Source organism: Nothoprocta perdicaria, unplaced genomic scaffold (genome assembly GCF_003342845.1).
Source record: "Nothoprocta perdicaria isolate Ctin4 unplaced genomic scaffold, notPer1 scaffold_165, whole genome shotgun sequence".
NCBI lineage: Eukaryota > Metazoa > Chordata > Aves > Tinamiformes > Tinamidae > Nothoprocta > Nothoprocta perdicaria.
In genome coordinates this window covers 885921-900816 of record NW_020454816.1, presented here as the reverse complement: position 1 = coordinate 900816, position 14896 = coordinate 885921, and the positions used below count along the sequence as shown (strand labels likewise).

At 38.3% G+C, this 14896-nt stretch overlaps 1 protein-coding gene across 1 annotated transcript in view; it reads left to right on the top strand.

Moving 5' to 3' along the window:
- DOCK2 (dedicator of cytokinesis 2) overlaps window positions 1–14896 on the top strand; it is a 133341-nt gene that overhangs the window by 76562 nt on the left and 41883 nt on the right. The window contains exons 28-30 of the mRNA XM_026035679.1: window positions 469–567; window positions 2300–2394; window positions 13557–13635. Coding sequence (XP_025891464.1) covers window positions 469–567; window positions 2300–2394; window positions 13557–13635 — 273 coding nt within the window. The remainder of the gene's footprint in view (window positions 1–468; window positions 568–2299; window positions 2395–13556; window positions 13636–14896) is intronic.

The following is a 14896-nucleotide window of genomic DNA, read 5'->3' as shown; positions in this document are numbered from 1 at the left end:
TTGTGCAATTCTGTAGACTGTTGTGGGCCTAAGTTTTAAATCTTGGTAATATTTTAGTTTGTATGAATTCCTGATGGAAAAGTCCCAAGTAACGTAATGCTTATTTTAGGAGTCTAAAACTAATACTGAGTTTTGTTAAAATTGAATTTTCATGCAGTGTGTGTTTGCAGGTGGTATTTCATAAATGGCTCCACTTTCTCACCAGAGCCTATTCCTTCCTGGAGCAACTTTTGTGTTGTCCTTTTTTAAGTTCTTACAGTATTTCTGCCATAGGGGCTGGCAAAAATCTGGTGTTTTGTTAATATAGCAATTCGTTTTAGTAACGTAAAAGGATTTACTAGGCATTTAGTATAGTTCCYCGTTAGAATTAATACAGTTCATTGTTTGAAATAATCTAGATGTGTGTTATCTTTCTGTTGATGTCTTTTTGTTTATTTTATTTTATTTTCTTTTATTATTTTTTAATAGAGTCATTTTGTGGCCTGCATGACCGCGATCTTAAGTCAGATGAACAACCAACATTACTCAGTTTATATTGAAACTTTTCAGACAAGTTCCGAACTAGTGGTGAGTATAAAACTAATCAGGGAGTTGATGCAGTAATTCTATTTCTCAGCTTTTTATTACCTGTGAAAAATCAGCAGTACTGTTTTGAATTGCCTCSTCTGGTTCTTCCTGAAGTCTGCATCTGCACATTTTGTGTTTCTGGGTCATTGCGTTGTCCCACTCTTTTGGTGGCTTGGATAGTGCTGCAGTCCAGACTTTGGAGAGGTGTAAATGTCACCCTTGTTAACTCCAGTACTGAAGTGGATAATTTAATAATCCTAGATATTAGGATCCTTGTATTATATTGTCMTGAAAAACTCAACTAACCAACCCACCATTCCTCTTTCTGCACATCCTTGTCCATTTCCACTTTTTAATTTCAATAGCAAGTCTATTTCTAGCCAAGGTGATGTTGTGTGCTAAGTGCAGTGAATCCCTTATTCTCACAGTGCCAGTTGTTCCTACAGTAAATTAATGATACCTAAGGAATAATCTTTATTGCAGTGGTCACTCTCTTGTGGACAGTTTTAGTAGACTTTTGTCTGTCTCTTTATTTACACTCCTGGCACAACTCTGATTTCAGTCTGGCTGCTGGCGCAAGCTGCAGTTGCACCATTTAAAGTTTCTCTGCAGAGGTAATATTTTGATTTGGCAGATATTCATCCCTTTCCTTAGAGTTATCCCATAGCTGAAATGCCAGCAGATCCAACCTTGGATGCTCTTTGCAATTCTTCAAATGCTTTAGTCTACCTATTAACATAAGAGTATTTTAGTATTCAGTATTTAGTATTCAGTATTCTGAATTTAGTATTCAGAGTATTCTGAGCAGCTTGGGTAGTTGGTCCTTAGCTTAGCACTGTATTTAGGCTACATCCAGCAGTTTGAATGAAAACTATCAGTTGTAGTAATCCTTAATTAGAGCACATCTGCACAGCACATTGGAGTGGGGAAAAAAAGCAAAAGAAATTATACCAGCATATTGAATGTTTTTACTTTTTGAGGCAATTGTGTATTTTCATTTTTGTAAGTAGTGTAAGCCTGTGTCAGCGAAKATGATGATTTATTTTCCAGTAAAGCTGTTGAGACTTCTTGTTCATGTGGTTGCCTTTAAGTAATTTGCCACCGAAGAGTGCAGACTTGTGCAGAGAGCGGCTTGTGAGCTTTCACTAATAGATGGTGACACATGAGCTTGGCGGCCTCGCCGAGGTGCTGTGGCCGTGCTCAGAAGTTCAAGGGCAGAACTGCCTATGTGCAGTAGATATGTAAGGGACTTGAACTCTTTTTATTGATTTTATTTGAGTTCATCAGGCAGTGATTGTAACACATTTATAGAGAAAGATAAACTGCTTTGAGGATTTTTTTTGCTGTKTCTTCACTATTTCATTTGGAATACTAAATTTAGACTAAATGGAATAGAAAAGATGTATTTTTCTAATTTGTTTATTCTATGTGTATTGATAGGCGTATCTGCTAAATAATAATTTGACRGTTTTGCTCCAAGTTCCTGTAACTTTTTCTTTCTGTTCATTTATGACTCGTCTTTTTTAGGAGATGAATGGTACTTAGTTTTAATTTTAAGTCTCTTGACTGCAACCCCAATCTTGTGGTGACTGTTATCTGTGGGAATCCTTTCACTGATTTCAGAAGGAACACAATCATAGCCTTTCTCTTAGTCCCTTAATCACACCAGGAGCACCTGAAGTCTGTTTTCTCCCACTGTCTGAAAATAAATTAATGCATTTTCTTATTTTAGGACTTCTTGATGGAAACTTTTATAATGTTCAAAGATCTCATTGGAAAGAATGTTTATCCTGCAGACTGGATGGCAATGAGCATGGTGCAGAACAGGTAAAATGGGACTGAATTTTCKCTATTATAGTGAAAATTAACCTTGTGAGTTTTTCTATTTGCTGGATTTCCTCTGCTTCACACTACCTGTTAGAAATCCTGCTCCTAAATCGTCCTGAGAGGGTTGTAGAGGTGAGAAGAACATTCTCTCTTACATATCTCTTAATTGCATGTTACCTTCAGGGTTGTGTTTCTTCCTGCTTCTAGGATTTTTTTTTGTCAATACGTGGCCATAATGTGAAACATGTCACAATTGTCTGTTTCTGGTTTTCCAGTCATAAAATACTGAAAATGTGTGAATAGAGACTACTTAAAAGTTTACAATATGACTAGTCTTAAGGAAAATACTGCTTTAAGTCAAATCACAGGGTTGAAATGTTAGATGTATTTTGACCTCGATTTTGAGTGGGATGATTTGACCTGAAAATCTTGTTTGTATGTGTTTGTATGTTACATGATTCCAAAGCAAGCTTATTGTTTCACTGGGTGGTATGTGATGATGGCAGTGAGGGCTCAGGTGCTTAAACCTGCATTTCTTGTGCGTGTCCCCTGAGGTTCGTGAGGAAGGAAAGCTGATCCCTCCTCTGAGGAGGGGAGGGATATGTGTGCGTGTGCGCTAATTGGGATGTTAATTTAGAAGAACTTTCCAGTTAAGATGATATTAATGGGTAACAAATGGATAACATCCCATTTCTTTCCCTGTCCAAGCCAGGTTTTGGCCTATAAAGATAAAATATAGTTCACTGAACATTTTTATGCTGCTGCTACTTGCAATTATTTTTTATGTGCCAGTGATTATTCTGAAAAAGGACCAGCTCAGTACTTAAGTAACTTAAAAGTCATCTTTTATGTGGTAATATATCTACCTTTTAATATATATAACCTCTTTGTGCATCGGAGAAACATATCTGCATGATTCACAAGTAGAGGATTTGAATTTCTGTAGAGAAAAACATGTCAATCCTTGCCCAAAACTTTTGGAGTTGGGGTTTCACTGACTAAGTAGCTGTGGTTGCCTCTGTTCTCTGGTGTTAGAAATTTGCTTGTGGTACTGTATGTTTGTTGAAAATTCATCTTAATATCTTGAGTTTTGTGGACTGTTTTGGTGCTAATAGGTTTTATTGCTATCAACTTTACCCTGCATTGGAAGAATCAAATGAAAATACTTCAATAAAAAAGTCAGCATTTAAAAAAAAAAAAAAAAAAAGTATCTGAAAGTGTTGCTATCAACAGGTTGGTTACTTAAATTGCCTTGACATGGTTTATACCTAAGTAAGGAAAACGAGTTGTCTTTCTTTCTTTTGTGCCTTTATTTTAGGCTATAGTATCAAGAGGTGGGAGGGGAATCTGTTATAAGTCATTATAGAAACAATTTATTAGGCAGGAGAGGAGAGGGGGGATGTTAAGAAATAAATAGAGGATTAAATGAGGTTTTTGCATGTGTCTTACTAACTTGCTTTTCTCAACTGGAGAAGTAGCAGGGGAAAACAGAAGGGTGACAGGCCAGGGTTTCTGTAAAACAGTCAGGAGAGATAAAGTAATGGTTCAACACAGCTCTGTTCTTAATTTTACTCAGCTGCCCTGAGTGATAGGCTGCACATCAGCCTTTTTAAGCCCCTAAAGAGACATTTGCTGAAACGACATAAGTAATTTCTGTGAAAAACAGGAGTACCAGACTGCAGGGCACATCTAGTCTGTCGTTAGCCAAGGGCCCYGTGGAGCTGGCGCTGCTTCCCGCAGGCATCCGGCCGTGGAGCATCCCCGAGTCGTCTGGTCCATTTGGGATCCTGCAGGGAAGTGGCCCTTGGATGGGTTTTGCTGGAGRATATTCAGCGGGCCAGAAACCGAACATTAAGTCAAGGCAGAGTGAGAGGAAGAAAAAAGGCTAGTGCTGCAGGTTTGATCCTGTTGGTAGGTCAAAGCTGTTCCTGATTACTCTTGTATGTAAATACAGGTAGTCAGGCAGGGATATATTTTTTCTCAGATGTCTAGTTTTATATAAAAGTGGAAGAAAAAAGAGAGAATGACTTCTGAGATATAAACTCTGAMCTCTTTAATTTTGCCCTGAATTGCAATTTGCAATTTTCATCTGCTTCTTTCTGAAAAATAGGTTCTCATAGACCAGTAACTGCATTAACATGCCAGACATAACTGCTTTCAGGGCTGGTTTGACTGATTGTAATCAAAGGGGCTCTAGTTTCTGTGGTTTGTTTCCTTTTCCTTTCTTTTTTCTTTTATCCTATTTAGGAAGAACACAGTATCAATCCCTTTGGCACAGGGCCTCTCTGTTCTGCATTTGCATAATATYGCTGTGCTGAAAACCTTTGCTCTACAGCTGTGTAGTTCATAAGCACTAGCGAAATAAACCTCCCGTGCTGTGATGTCTCTCAGAGCAAATTGCTCTTCCTAAAGCCGTTCAGTTTGAGGGAGGCAGAGGCTGTGTGCCCTGCTCTCCCTGGCCTCAGAGAGCTGTGTTTGTAACTAAGAATCTGAAAAGAGCAGAGAGTTCAGAGCAGAGAACTTCTGTTTTGCCTTCGTTTTAGCATCACAATGGGCTGGATGTTCTTTCTGCCCTCCTTGACAGGGTGCAGAACAATTTGGGAAATAGTAGAGACCTTATTGAAGTCATTAGAATTTAGTATGTTAATATTTTGTGATCTTCCCTGGTAGCTTTAATTATCTCTTGTTCTAATAAAGGTTGCTCACTGCACGCTTCTCACTAGCTGTTACTGCTTGTGCGTGCACTTTGTTCCGCTTGTGGTCCTGATAGACTGTTGGCTATTAGCTTATTAAAAGCAGTAATTCCTAGGTACATGGCATTTGCTTTGCTTTAATACCATATAATCTGCTTATCTCTCAGCTATTCAGAATTTTAATTTAGAGACACACAACTCCTCCTGGGCAATTCCCATACCTCATTGTCGGCATGGGCGGCCTGGGGAGCGAGATTCACGGAGTGAGAGAAACGGTTCGTGGGCTTGCAGCCTCAGGGAAGGTTTCACATCCTTTCCTTCCATTCCTCTGGACTGTGAAGCAGTAAKTCCTCTAGGATAGGCTGGAAGTAGCCAATTTTATCATAAAGAGTCAGTTTTGGACTACTGGTTRTGGTCCAGTCTAATGTAGTTTGGTAACCATCTGTCCATGAGAATAGCTTTTTGAACTGTGTTTGCAGTGCCCTTAAGTATTTATAGGGRTAAGAACAAGCAGGCTTTTTTTACCAGTATATGTTAAAGTTGAACCCTCTTTGCTSGAAAACTTAACAGTGATAACACTGTAAGGAATTTTCTAACACCAGCAGTAAGACTTTATAAAGTATCTTTTCCTTTTCTTTTATGTGCATGTTTTCAGACACCTGTCTGAGTCAACAGTTTCCCAGCCCTTTTGAAGTCCAACTTGACATGCTTAGCGCTGCAGGTATTCCACAAAACACCTGAAAATATTCCAGTTTTCTTCTGTTATATACCCTAAAAATAGCTGCTTGCTGATGAACTGCTTTGTAACACCCTTAAGCCCAGGTTCTCAAGTAGCTCATGTRTTGCAGCAGTGCTAATTGAGCCCCATCTCATTATGGCTTGAAGTCAGTGCCACCTGTATCCCCCACATGTGTTTGTCAGGCTGCCAGGCAGCCTGGGTGCTGCTGGTGTCACCAGCTCCTGGCCAGGCAGCCGAGCGAGGCAGGAGGGCTTCATCTGTCATCCGTGACAGGGAAACATTTTCAGACAGATCGGTGGGGGTTTCAAGCCTGGTTTTTTTCCTCTTTGAATGACTCTGTTAAACTGGATTGCTGAGGAGCAGATATTCCATGTTCTACACATGTGTGATTTTGAACATCTCTACCTTTGCATAGAGGAGAAAAAAAAAAAAAAAATCTAATCAGTGAAAGACATAGCTGCTTAAAGTGTTGTCCTTTGAATCACAAAGCACTGCATTATAAGGAGGTGTCATTTATAAAGCCGCAAGCCCAAACTTTCATTAGCTAGGACATATTACAAATTTAGTGTCTGTTAGACTATGTGTGTTGTTTTTAATTTTGCTGAGAGAAAACCTGAGCAGCAGTTGTCACAATTTTAAACATGTTATTCAGGGATGGTGTTTATAATGGCTTGAGAGGGAAGGGTTATTGAACAGTGGTGGCAATAAGTAGAGAAATGGGACTCTTCAGTGTTAGTGGGAGAGGTATTACAGACTATTTATTGTTGCTATCAACTTAGTGTATTTTATAAAAAGAAAACCTCAAATATTAGAACTTATCAGTCTTCCATTGATGTTTTAGAGGAACTGAGAGATCACCTTTTCATCATTTAGAAGTATTTGGTTCTGTGCTCTACRGAAAAAATGTATGCATTATTATTTTTTTTAACTTGCAGAGAATGCAAGGGCAAATTTATTTATTTATTGTGAAAGGCAAATATAGGTATAATTTGGGTTGGTTTTATTTTTTAAYGGTATGTTAGGATTTAAGATTTTGTAACTAAGGAAGGATTATGAAGGTGGTGTAGAAGATTTTACACTGATTGACAAGGACAGAATGTCAGAGGCCAGGCTATCATATTATAAATATKGTTTTCTTTGTTCTCATTTCCCTCCAGAAACTGTCCAGAACAGAGTTGACAGAATTCACTTGTTTATAAGGGCTTGAAGTTTTAAGGAATCAAAATGTCTTCACGCATAGATTATGACATATTGAAGAACTTGGTTAATTTAAGTATTTTAAGTAAGAAGCATGAATTTTTACTTAGTGTACTTCTGTATGTGTACATGCACAAAAATTAAGTATTTTAACAAATTCAGACACTTTGCACTGTTCAGTCATCACTTTAATCAGGTACATTAATAAGATGTGTACTTGGCTTTTTTCTTTTTTTCCATGATACTAAAAATGTTCTTGCTGAAATACCTTTTTCTCTATTAACATAAAAGCTCTTTTGGAGACAAAGCATTTTTTGTAATTATTGTTCTTTGGTTCAGTATCTCTAGATGCTCCCATTTGTATCTTTTCATTAAATCTAGATAATTGTGTTTTCTTTGTTTTCCCCAGTTGCCCCAGAAGTCAGCACTTTGAATAGCGCAAATGGGAATAAGTTTATTCCAGGAAAAGAGAATAAGGCAGGTATTGAAACAAATACCTCCTTTTTATTGTTTGTAAACTTCCTTGAAGGCAAATTSTGTTTCCGGGTGAGTTTATAACAGCTGGCTGGGCTGCTGAACACTCTGCTGTCATTAACAGCCGCAGCGCAGAGCATCGCTACCCTGCGTAGGAGTTCCAGGTTGGGCAGGATGTAGCCTGGCCTTTCCATCACCTRCCTCTTTCTAGCACCCAATGCAGCAGGGAGGTTACTCTGCGCCACGTCTCCACATCGCTCTCTGCTGCCTGGTTTATGGGGACACTGCGTAGCTCTTAGCTCTGCTTAGTTCTTCCAAAAGTAAAGCCCATGAGAGCCAGGTTTTCTTAGTGTATGGAATCCTGGTGCTCTGTGTCAAGTAATTACCTTCACTTACATTCACTGGCTGTTGACCTTATCTCCTATACCTAGACTTAATCTAGTACCAAAGACATCATGGGACTTTTTCTTTAATTTATAATATTTCCACTCTGCAAACCATTAGTTGAAATGCCTAAGAGAGAGGAGCAGGTGATAATGAGAGAAAGCTCATAATATGAAGGGAATTACTGAAAATACCTTTCCAGTAAATTGCTCATATCATGGTCCATTATGACAGCTTTTTGTACACTTAATGTTTTAAAGAGATGAATGTTTTAAAGACATGCTGCAGATGATTTTGTGGAGAATTTGGCATAAATGTTGCTRATGTGCAGTTTTGAAAACATATCTTGAATACTAAATGGAAGACGAATCATCATGGAAATGTGCTGTAAGTGGGTGCTGAAGCCCAAGCCACACGGAGACTCTTCCGAGGGCTCTTCAGGAGGAACTGCCGTCGTTGGCCTTTTCTTGTATTGCATCAAAGCAACTGCTGCTGCTTAGGAGCTTTCTTATTGTCAAATTCCCTCTCATACAAAAATAACACATTTTACAATGTATGCCCGACATAGCTATTCATGGTGAGTTTCCAGCTAATAAGCACTTTAATAATAAGGAAAATAAATTGTACATAACAAGCAATTTATAATTGAGGCAAACAATGGAAGCTGGATAGCTGTTATTTTGAAGCAGTTATTTTCTGACCAGGATATTCACGTAGACTCTCCTGTGGTACAGAGAAAGGATGAAAATACAGGAAAAATACAATTGCCTTATTACTAGAATTTAGTCTGATTCATACAAAATAATTACGCTTCAGCCTATTGAGATGCTGAATTGAGACAAAGGGAGAGCTATGATGAAATTATACTCCCTTGCTGCTGGAGGTATTTTTCCAGTTACCAGGCATGTGGATTACTTGATAATGTTGACATCATTATGCTCTTAATGACTATGTTTCTGAGCACCCAAAGGTTTTTAAATGGCATTTCAGTCCTGTGTTTCCTTTCATTTCTAAATCAATGACAACTTGTCATATTTTTAGGAGATAATTTCTGCTGTTACTCCGTGAAGATTTTTGTTCTCAGGTTTTCAGCTGCTCCTCCTGATGCTTTTGTGCACTAAAATAGTAAATGAGTGATTTAATGTCTGCTGTCACTGCTGATGCCTTGGCTGGTTTCTCTTTTGTATACTTTAAAACTTCCAGCCTTAGTTTACACTTGCTGAGTGCTGTTTCAGTCACTGATCATGATCAGCATTTGGGGTTGGATCTGACCTGCCTTGCTTGGTCTCTTCTAAATTTCACCTCACATTGAAGCTCTTCTGAAGAGTACGCAAGAAGGAAGAGGAGAGGTGGTGGAGGATGGCAGGGAATCAGTTGACCTTAGTGGCTGCTTTTCTTTTGTTGTTGCTTCATGTTAAGAGTATCTATCAGGTGGGTTCTGCAAACTACTGTATGAGGATGCCTAAAACAAAGCAGCRTAGAATATTTAAGAATATTATTTCAGTTCTGTTCCTCCCTAATCTGATTTTCGTATGATTGGTTTGCTGGCACAAGCACACCTAACAAAGTCCCAAAGAAGTTTTCAAAATAATATTCAATGTTTTTGTCAACCTTGAAGACCCACTTAGTGGTCCTGCTTGACTCGGGTAGAGGCGTCCCTGATGGAAGTGCTGTTTGAGCCACCTTTTGGGTTTAAAAAGTAAAAGCCACACTGAAATTATGCAGTTCGTTCTCTCTTAGATCATAGTTTGGGGAAAGAAGTTGCAAATTTTTAGCCTCTCCAAGTCTTCATAGGTTTTCAGACTTTATATTAAAACAGCTTGTATTACAAGTTCTTTATAGTCCTTGCAGTAAGGGCTTTCAAAATAGCACAGGAGATGGTATTCTTTTAAAGCTTGTCTCTTCTTCCTCYGTCTAATGATCCAAAAGAAGCCTGTACCTGGTTAATTCCTGGTAGCTGTCATTTTGTCACTGTCATCACCATTTTAGAAGCCACCATAAACGGGGCTTTGACTTGGTGCTCGAAATTATGCTGTGAACTCAACCCTTACCTTAGCACATGGATTGCTCCTGTCCAAAGGGAGCAGCAAGCTCCCTGTTCTGCACAGCTCGGTAAGATTGAAGAGCATTTCTCTGTAGCTGCCCTTGTGCTTGAAGACTTCATATCATGAGGCCAAAAAAYCCTTTCATGCGTGTGGGAAAGGTCTATTCTTCTGTGCCTGGTTTGTAGCATTTCCCTGGAATTACAGTTTTGTTGACACAGATTTTTTTTTGACTTTTATCTTAGAAGGGAGATTGTATGTACAGGGCTTAGTGAAGAACCTGCTTTAAATGTGAGCAATAGAGGAGAGCTGATCAGTGTTCAGCCTTTGCAAAGTCAAGCCCTTTAGTTTATGTATGTTTTTGTACGTGACTATTCCTGTGTTTAAATGCATACGTGTCTATTAGGTTTTYGTTTCTAATGATCTTTGCCATAGTATACAGTCTCTGAAGTTAGGGCCCCAGAAAGGTCACCTCTTGCAAAAGCATCTCAGAATAGGCAGCACTACCTTAAAAGTGCTGGGCAATTCTTCTGTAGAAATAAGGCAAGTTCCTAGGCTTTGTTTGCCTACATAAAGTCTGCTAAAATTTACTTTTTGTTTTGAAACTGTAAAAAAAATCCTTGGTTTTATGCCACAAGGAGCTGATGCACTAGTTCTAACTTTGTGCTAAAAATAACTCTGAGTTCCAGATCTATACTTTAGGTTTATTCATCTATTTTGCACTTCAAAAGCAAGGACAACACGCAGACCTATTTTGCAGGAGTAGGAGATACAGGTCATTTCCTACTAACAACTTTGGAATCCTACTTTAGTTCAGCAATGTGAAGCTTACAAATAAAAAAAAAAGTATTTTTTCTATTACAGCTCTTCCTCTTTATTTTGTGTATAAGAGAATTAATCTGAAATCAGATATTTGTCTTGGGATGTTTTCAACTCCATGTGACTTGGATCTTTGTGCTACTTACAGTTCTGTTCAAGCCCTTTTTAGGATGTACATCTTAAATTTTGGCTGTCATTCATATAAGTTGCTATTCATTGAATTTTCATCCAAAGACTTTCTATTAATTGTGCAGATCAAACTTATTAAAAAAGTCTGCCTATAAAATAAAGGAGAGCAGAACTAATAGGAAACTAGGAAATACCTTTCTACAGAGTAGCTGAACCGTGGCTCTCCTGTTGCTTTTATAAGCCAAAAGCTGGTCTTTTGTACTCAAGTCCCAAGACCTCAGATTTGATCCAAGTCTTTCATAAATTTCTGTACTGAAATGACTGTGAGAAGAGAGTTTTGGGATGTTTTCTGACCATTTCTTTTCCATCTGTGGTTAATTAAAATAGTATGAGTAATTAGTGGTTATTTCTCTAAAGAAAATGCATTTAACCTTCAGATCAATGATAGGAATATGCTGTCAATAATAAATTTAAACTTTATTTGCTTATGATCAGTGATCTCTAGTATATTTTATTAGTATCTGTTTAGCTTTTCACTTGTGACTAGTTAGATAATATCCTCTTTGATTGGAAAAAAGGTCCCGAGAAGCACAGAGAAGTGACTTGCTATAGGTAGGACAGCATGGCATTGGCAGGAGCCAGGAATAGAATTGAAACCTCTCGTTTGAATGACTTCCAATGACGGAAATAGATGCACCCTCTGGGCAAAATAAAAATGCATGAAAATATTGCATGTTTCCTGCAAATGTGTCATTTCAGTATGTCCGATAAAAATATCTGTGGGAATTAAAAGAGAAATCGCAGAAGATAATGTATGCAGGACTGGTTTGTGTAAGACCTTGTAAATATGTTTAGTGTTATCCATAATTTTAACTGGAAATTAAATACTTCTCCACTTTTTCTTATATTTCTTTGGGTCTTTTCACCTACAGAAGTTTTAAAAGATAACACACATGATCCTATGTCATACTGTGAAACACGTTTGTTACGACCGTTTCTGCTGTATCTTGCATTTTATTTCTGCGCTTAAATGTAGCTATAAGTGTTTTTTGTTTTGTTGGCTTGCTTTTGTGTGTTTTGTGTGGTTTTGTGTGTGTGCACTCTTTTTTGTTATTTTGTTTTGTTTTTACACGGGAGACAAATTATGTCACCATACCAGATGCTGCCCTAGCAGAACATTTAAGTGACAAGTTTCATCAGTGCTGGAGCAGAGCTTCAAAACTCCCAACTGGTAGGAAGCAGAAGAGATCTCCAAATTGAGGACACCTGTTTCTCCCTCAACAAAAATCATACTTTTGAGAGAAGGCAAGTGGGTTTTGACTCTCTGAGCAGCTGGAGCTGAAGAACATGATTATGTGGGTTGGCAACAAATCTGCCTTGGAAGAGAAGGACCAGAGTGCCACAGAAAGACAGAGTGCTGAAGAGATCTTCATCCCAAACTCCTCCTCCTCAGAGTAAGGGGGACACAGATGGACAGATTGTCGTGGAGGCAGCCSTCATTCTCCCTAGCTGTATATTTTGTGCAGTCTAAAGCAGCAATTCTTTTTTCTTTTTTTTTCTTTTTTTCTCAATTCTCCAAAATCTTAATAGGCTTCGGTCAAGTGCAAGTTATTTTTGCAGAGGTAAATGTGCCTTTGAGAGTGAAGCTCTAGGGAACCCTGTGTTTACTTTTGCTGTGGGGAGTCTGGAAAAGATTACTTGGAGAATCTTGCTTCCATAATAGTTTTGTCAGAGAACAAAAAGCCCGAAGGAGAGTGAAATACCCTGCTCAGACCAACCTAGGCTGTAATCACTGGGCAGCTTTGAGAGTACATAGAGGTTGTTTGGGAGAGTGAAAGGTAAAATGGCCAAAATTGGAGCAAATGTTCATGTCTTGAATTGGTGTGAAATTGGTGTGAATTGGTGAAATGTGTCTGCACAGTGTCAGCAACACAAATACATCTGCTTAACTGTTAAACTTTATTTGTAAGGTAGCAGGAAATAGGTAAATTATTTTTCAAATCATAGATTAATTAAAACTAAACTAATAGATCATATAAGTGGTAAGAGATGCAATTAATTTTTCTTACAAATGTATGATGCTGAAAAGCTAGGTGAAGAATTTCTTTTTAAATGTCATATAATCTTCTTTAATAACTATAAGGAGATGCTGCTTTTCAAGTCAGAAGTGTCATGGTTTCAATCTTCCTCTTGGAAAAAATAACTGTGCAGTAATTGAGCTTCCAATGGGTTTTTATAATCAACCTGGAGAGGAAGTTGGGCCCAGGTATGACGTTATGGGAGGAACTTGGAAGTTTCCCACAGGGTCTTTTCACTGCGAAAACTTAGTGGCAGCCTCTGTCTGGTAATACAAGTACAGGAGCTTTTCTGTCTCTCCAACTCATGCATGGGAAGCAGTAACATTCTTGTTAACAAGCCACGTTTGTATTATGGAAGGTAAATAACGTTTGAAAAATTTATTAGATGTATGTTTTATCCAAATCTTGTCTGAATTTCTCCATGAAAAACCAAGACTTTTTTGACTATTGTATACCTATATTTCTGTGATGGATAATATGGTATATGTGAGATGCCATTCTTATGTATGTATATATGAAACGCATGAACCAAGCTGCTTAAAATGCTTGTGTTATTCAAATGTGTTTGAATGGTAATAGAATCCCAAGGATTGCRTTTGTCTTTCAGGGTGTTTTTGAGAGCCATCAACAAATTTGCAGAGACAATGAACCAGAAGTTTCTGGAGAATATGAATTTTGAAGTCCAAGTAAGTATTGAGGCTTTTTTGTTGAGCAGAGTTAGCGTATGCCTGTGATGGGAGTGTTGCAAGGTCAGGTCATTTCCGGCATGAAGTGAAACCACGTGCTGCCTGGTTGTGGTTTGTGCTGAAGATAGAGAGCGCTTTTAACAGTGTGTAGTATGAAGAGTGGTTCCATTTCATTCTGTGTTAATTATAGTTCAGAGTAATTCCCTGGTAAGTTTAAAAATGCTCTCTGATTGCAAAGATCTAATTGAAGTAGCTAATAACATAATGATGCTAAATACAAATTTCTGGAGGCGTTTCAGGCCCGTGCTGCCTTGGTTTCTTGCGAGGTATGTTTTAAGGTTAGTCTTATGTTTTACAAGATTAATCTTCCATCTGGTTTTACATGATTGTATTCCATAGCACGTGAATATTTGCTCAGGCTTGCTGTGCTGAGAACTGTTTGGGTGTTACTGGCATTCGGACCTCAATCACAGATCGCTAGAGAGCAGTGTAGTGTGTTACATGGCCAGGAATTAAAAAATAATAGTTGGAAAAGTTAGTTACAATGCTCTGTGGGAGTTTAATGGAGTGCTTTTAAATTCTGTGATTTAAACATACTTTGTATGCTTAAGAAGTGCCACTTTCCAGAAGCAGACAGGGCAGCCTGTCCTGGGCTCGGGCCATGAGTGTGTTTTGGTCAGGTCCCACTGCCACCACAGCAGGCAGGGAGCCCCCATACCCACCAGTAGGTCTCGTGGAGCCCATGGGGCACGTGGTGAGTAGGTTGATCTAGGATATGCTGTCAAAAACCCAGATAGAAGTGGTTGGGCACTCTGGAGGGCACGTTAGCCCCAACTGTGCTGCGCTTTTTCTCAGAGGACAGAAAAAAAGGCTGATTTCTAAACATGTTTTCTCTGTTCCTGAAGCTGACAGATGTTCTAAATGGCTTTTTTGAGATGTTTTATAAATAATGTCCAGCTGTTTCACTTCGTATGAATAAGTAATAGGGTTTGTGCATCTGCACTTATATTTGAAAGATGCAGTGTGTTTGTGTTGCATAAGTGACTACTACTGATTTAAAAACTGAAGCGGATCATGGTGTCTGGGCTTCTGTGGAATAAATGGCTTCTCATTCAAAAAAAAAAAAATCCCAGAGAAACTTTATGGAGGAAGTTGTATGATTATACGTCAATGTGTGTTTGTGCATGCATATATATACATATATATATATATAAAAAAAGAAATGTACACATGTATGTTATACGTTAACGTGCATTATTCA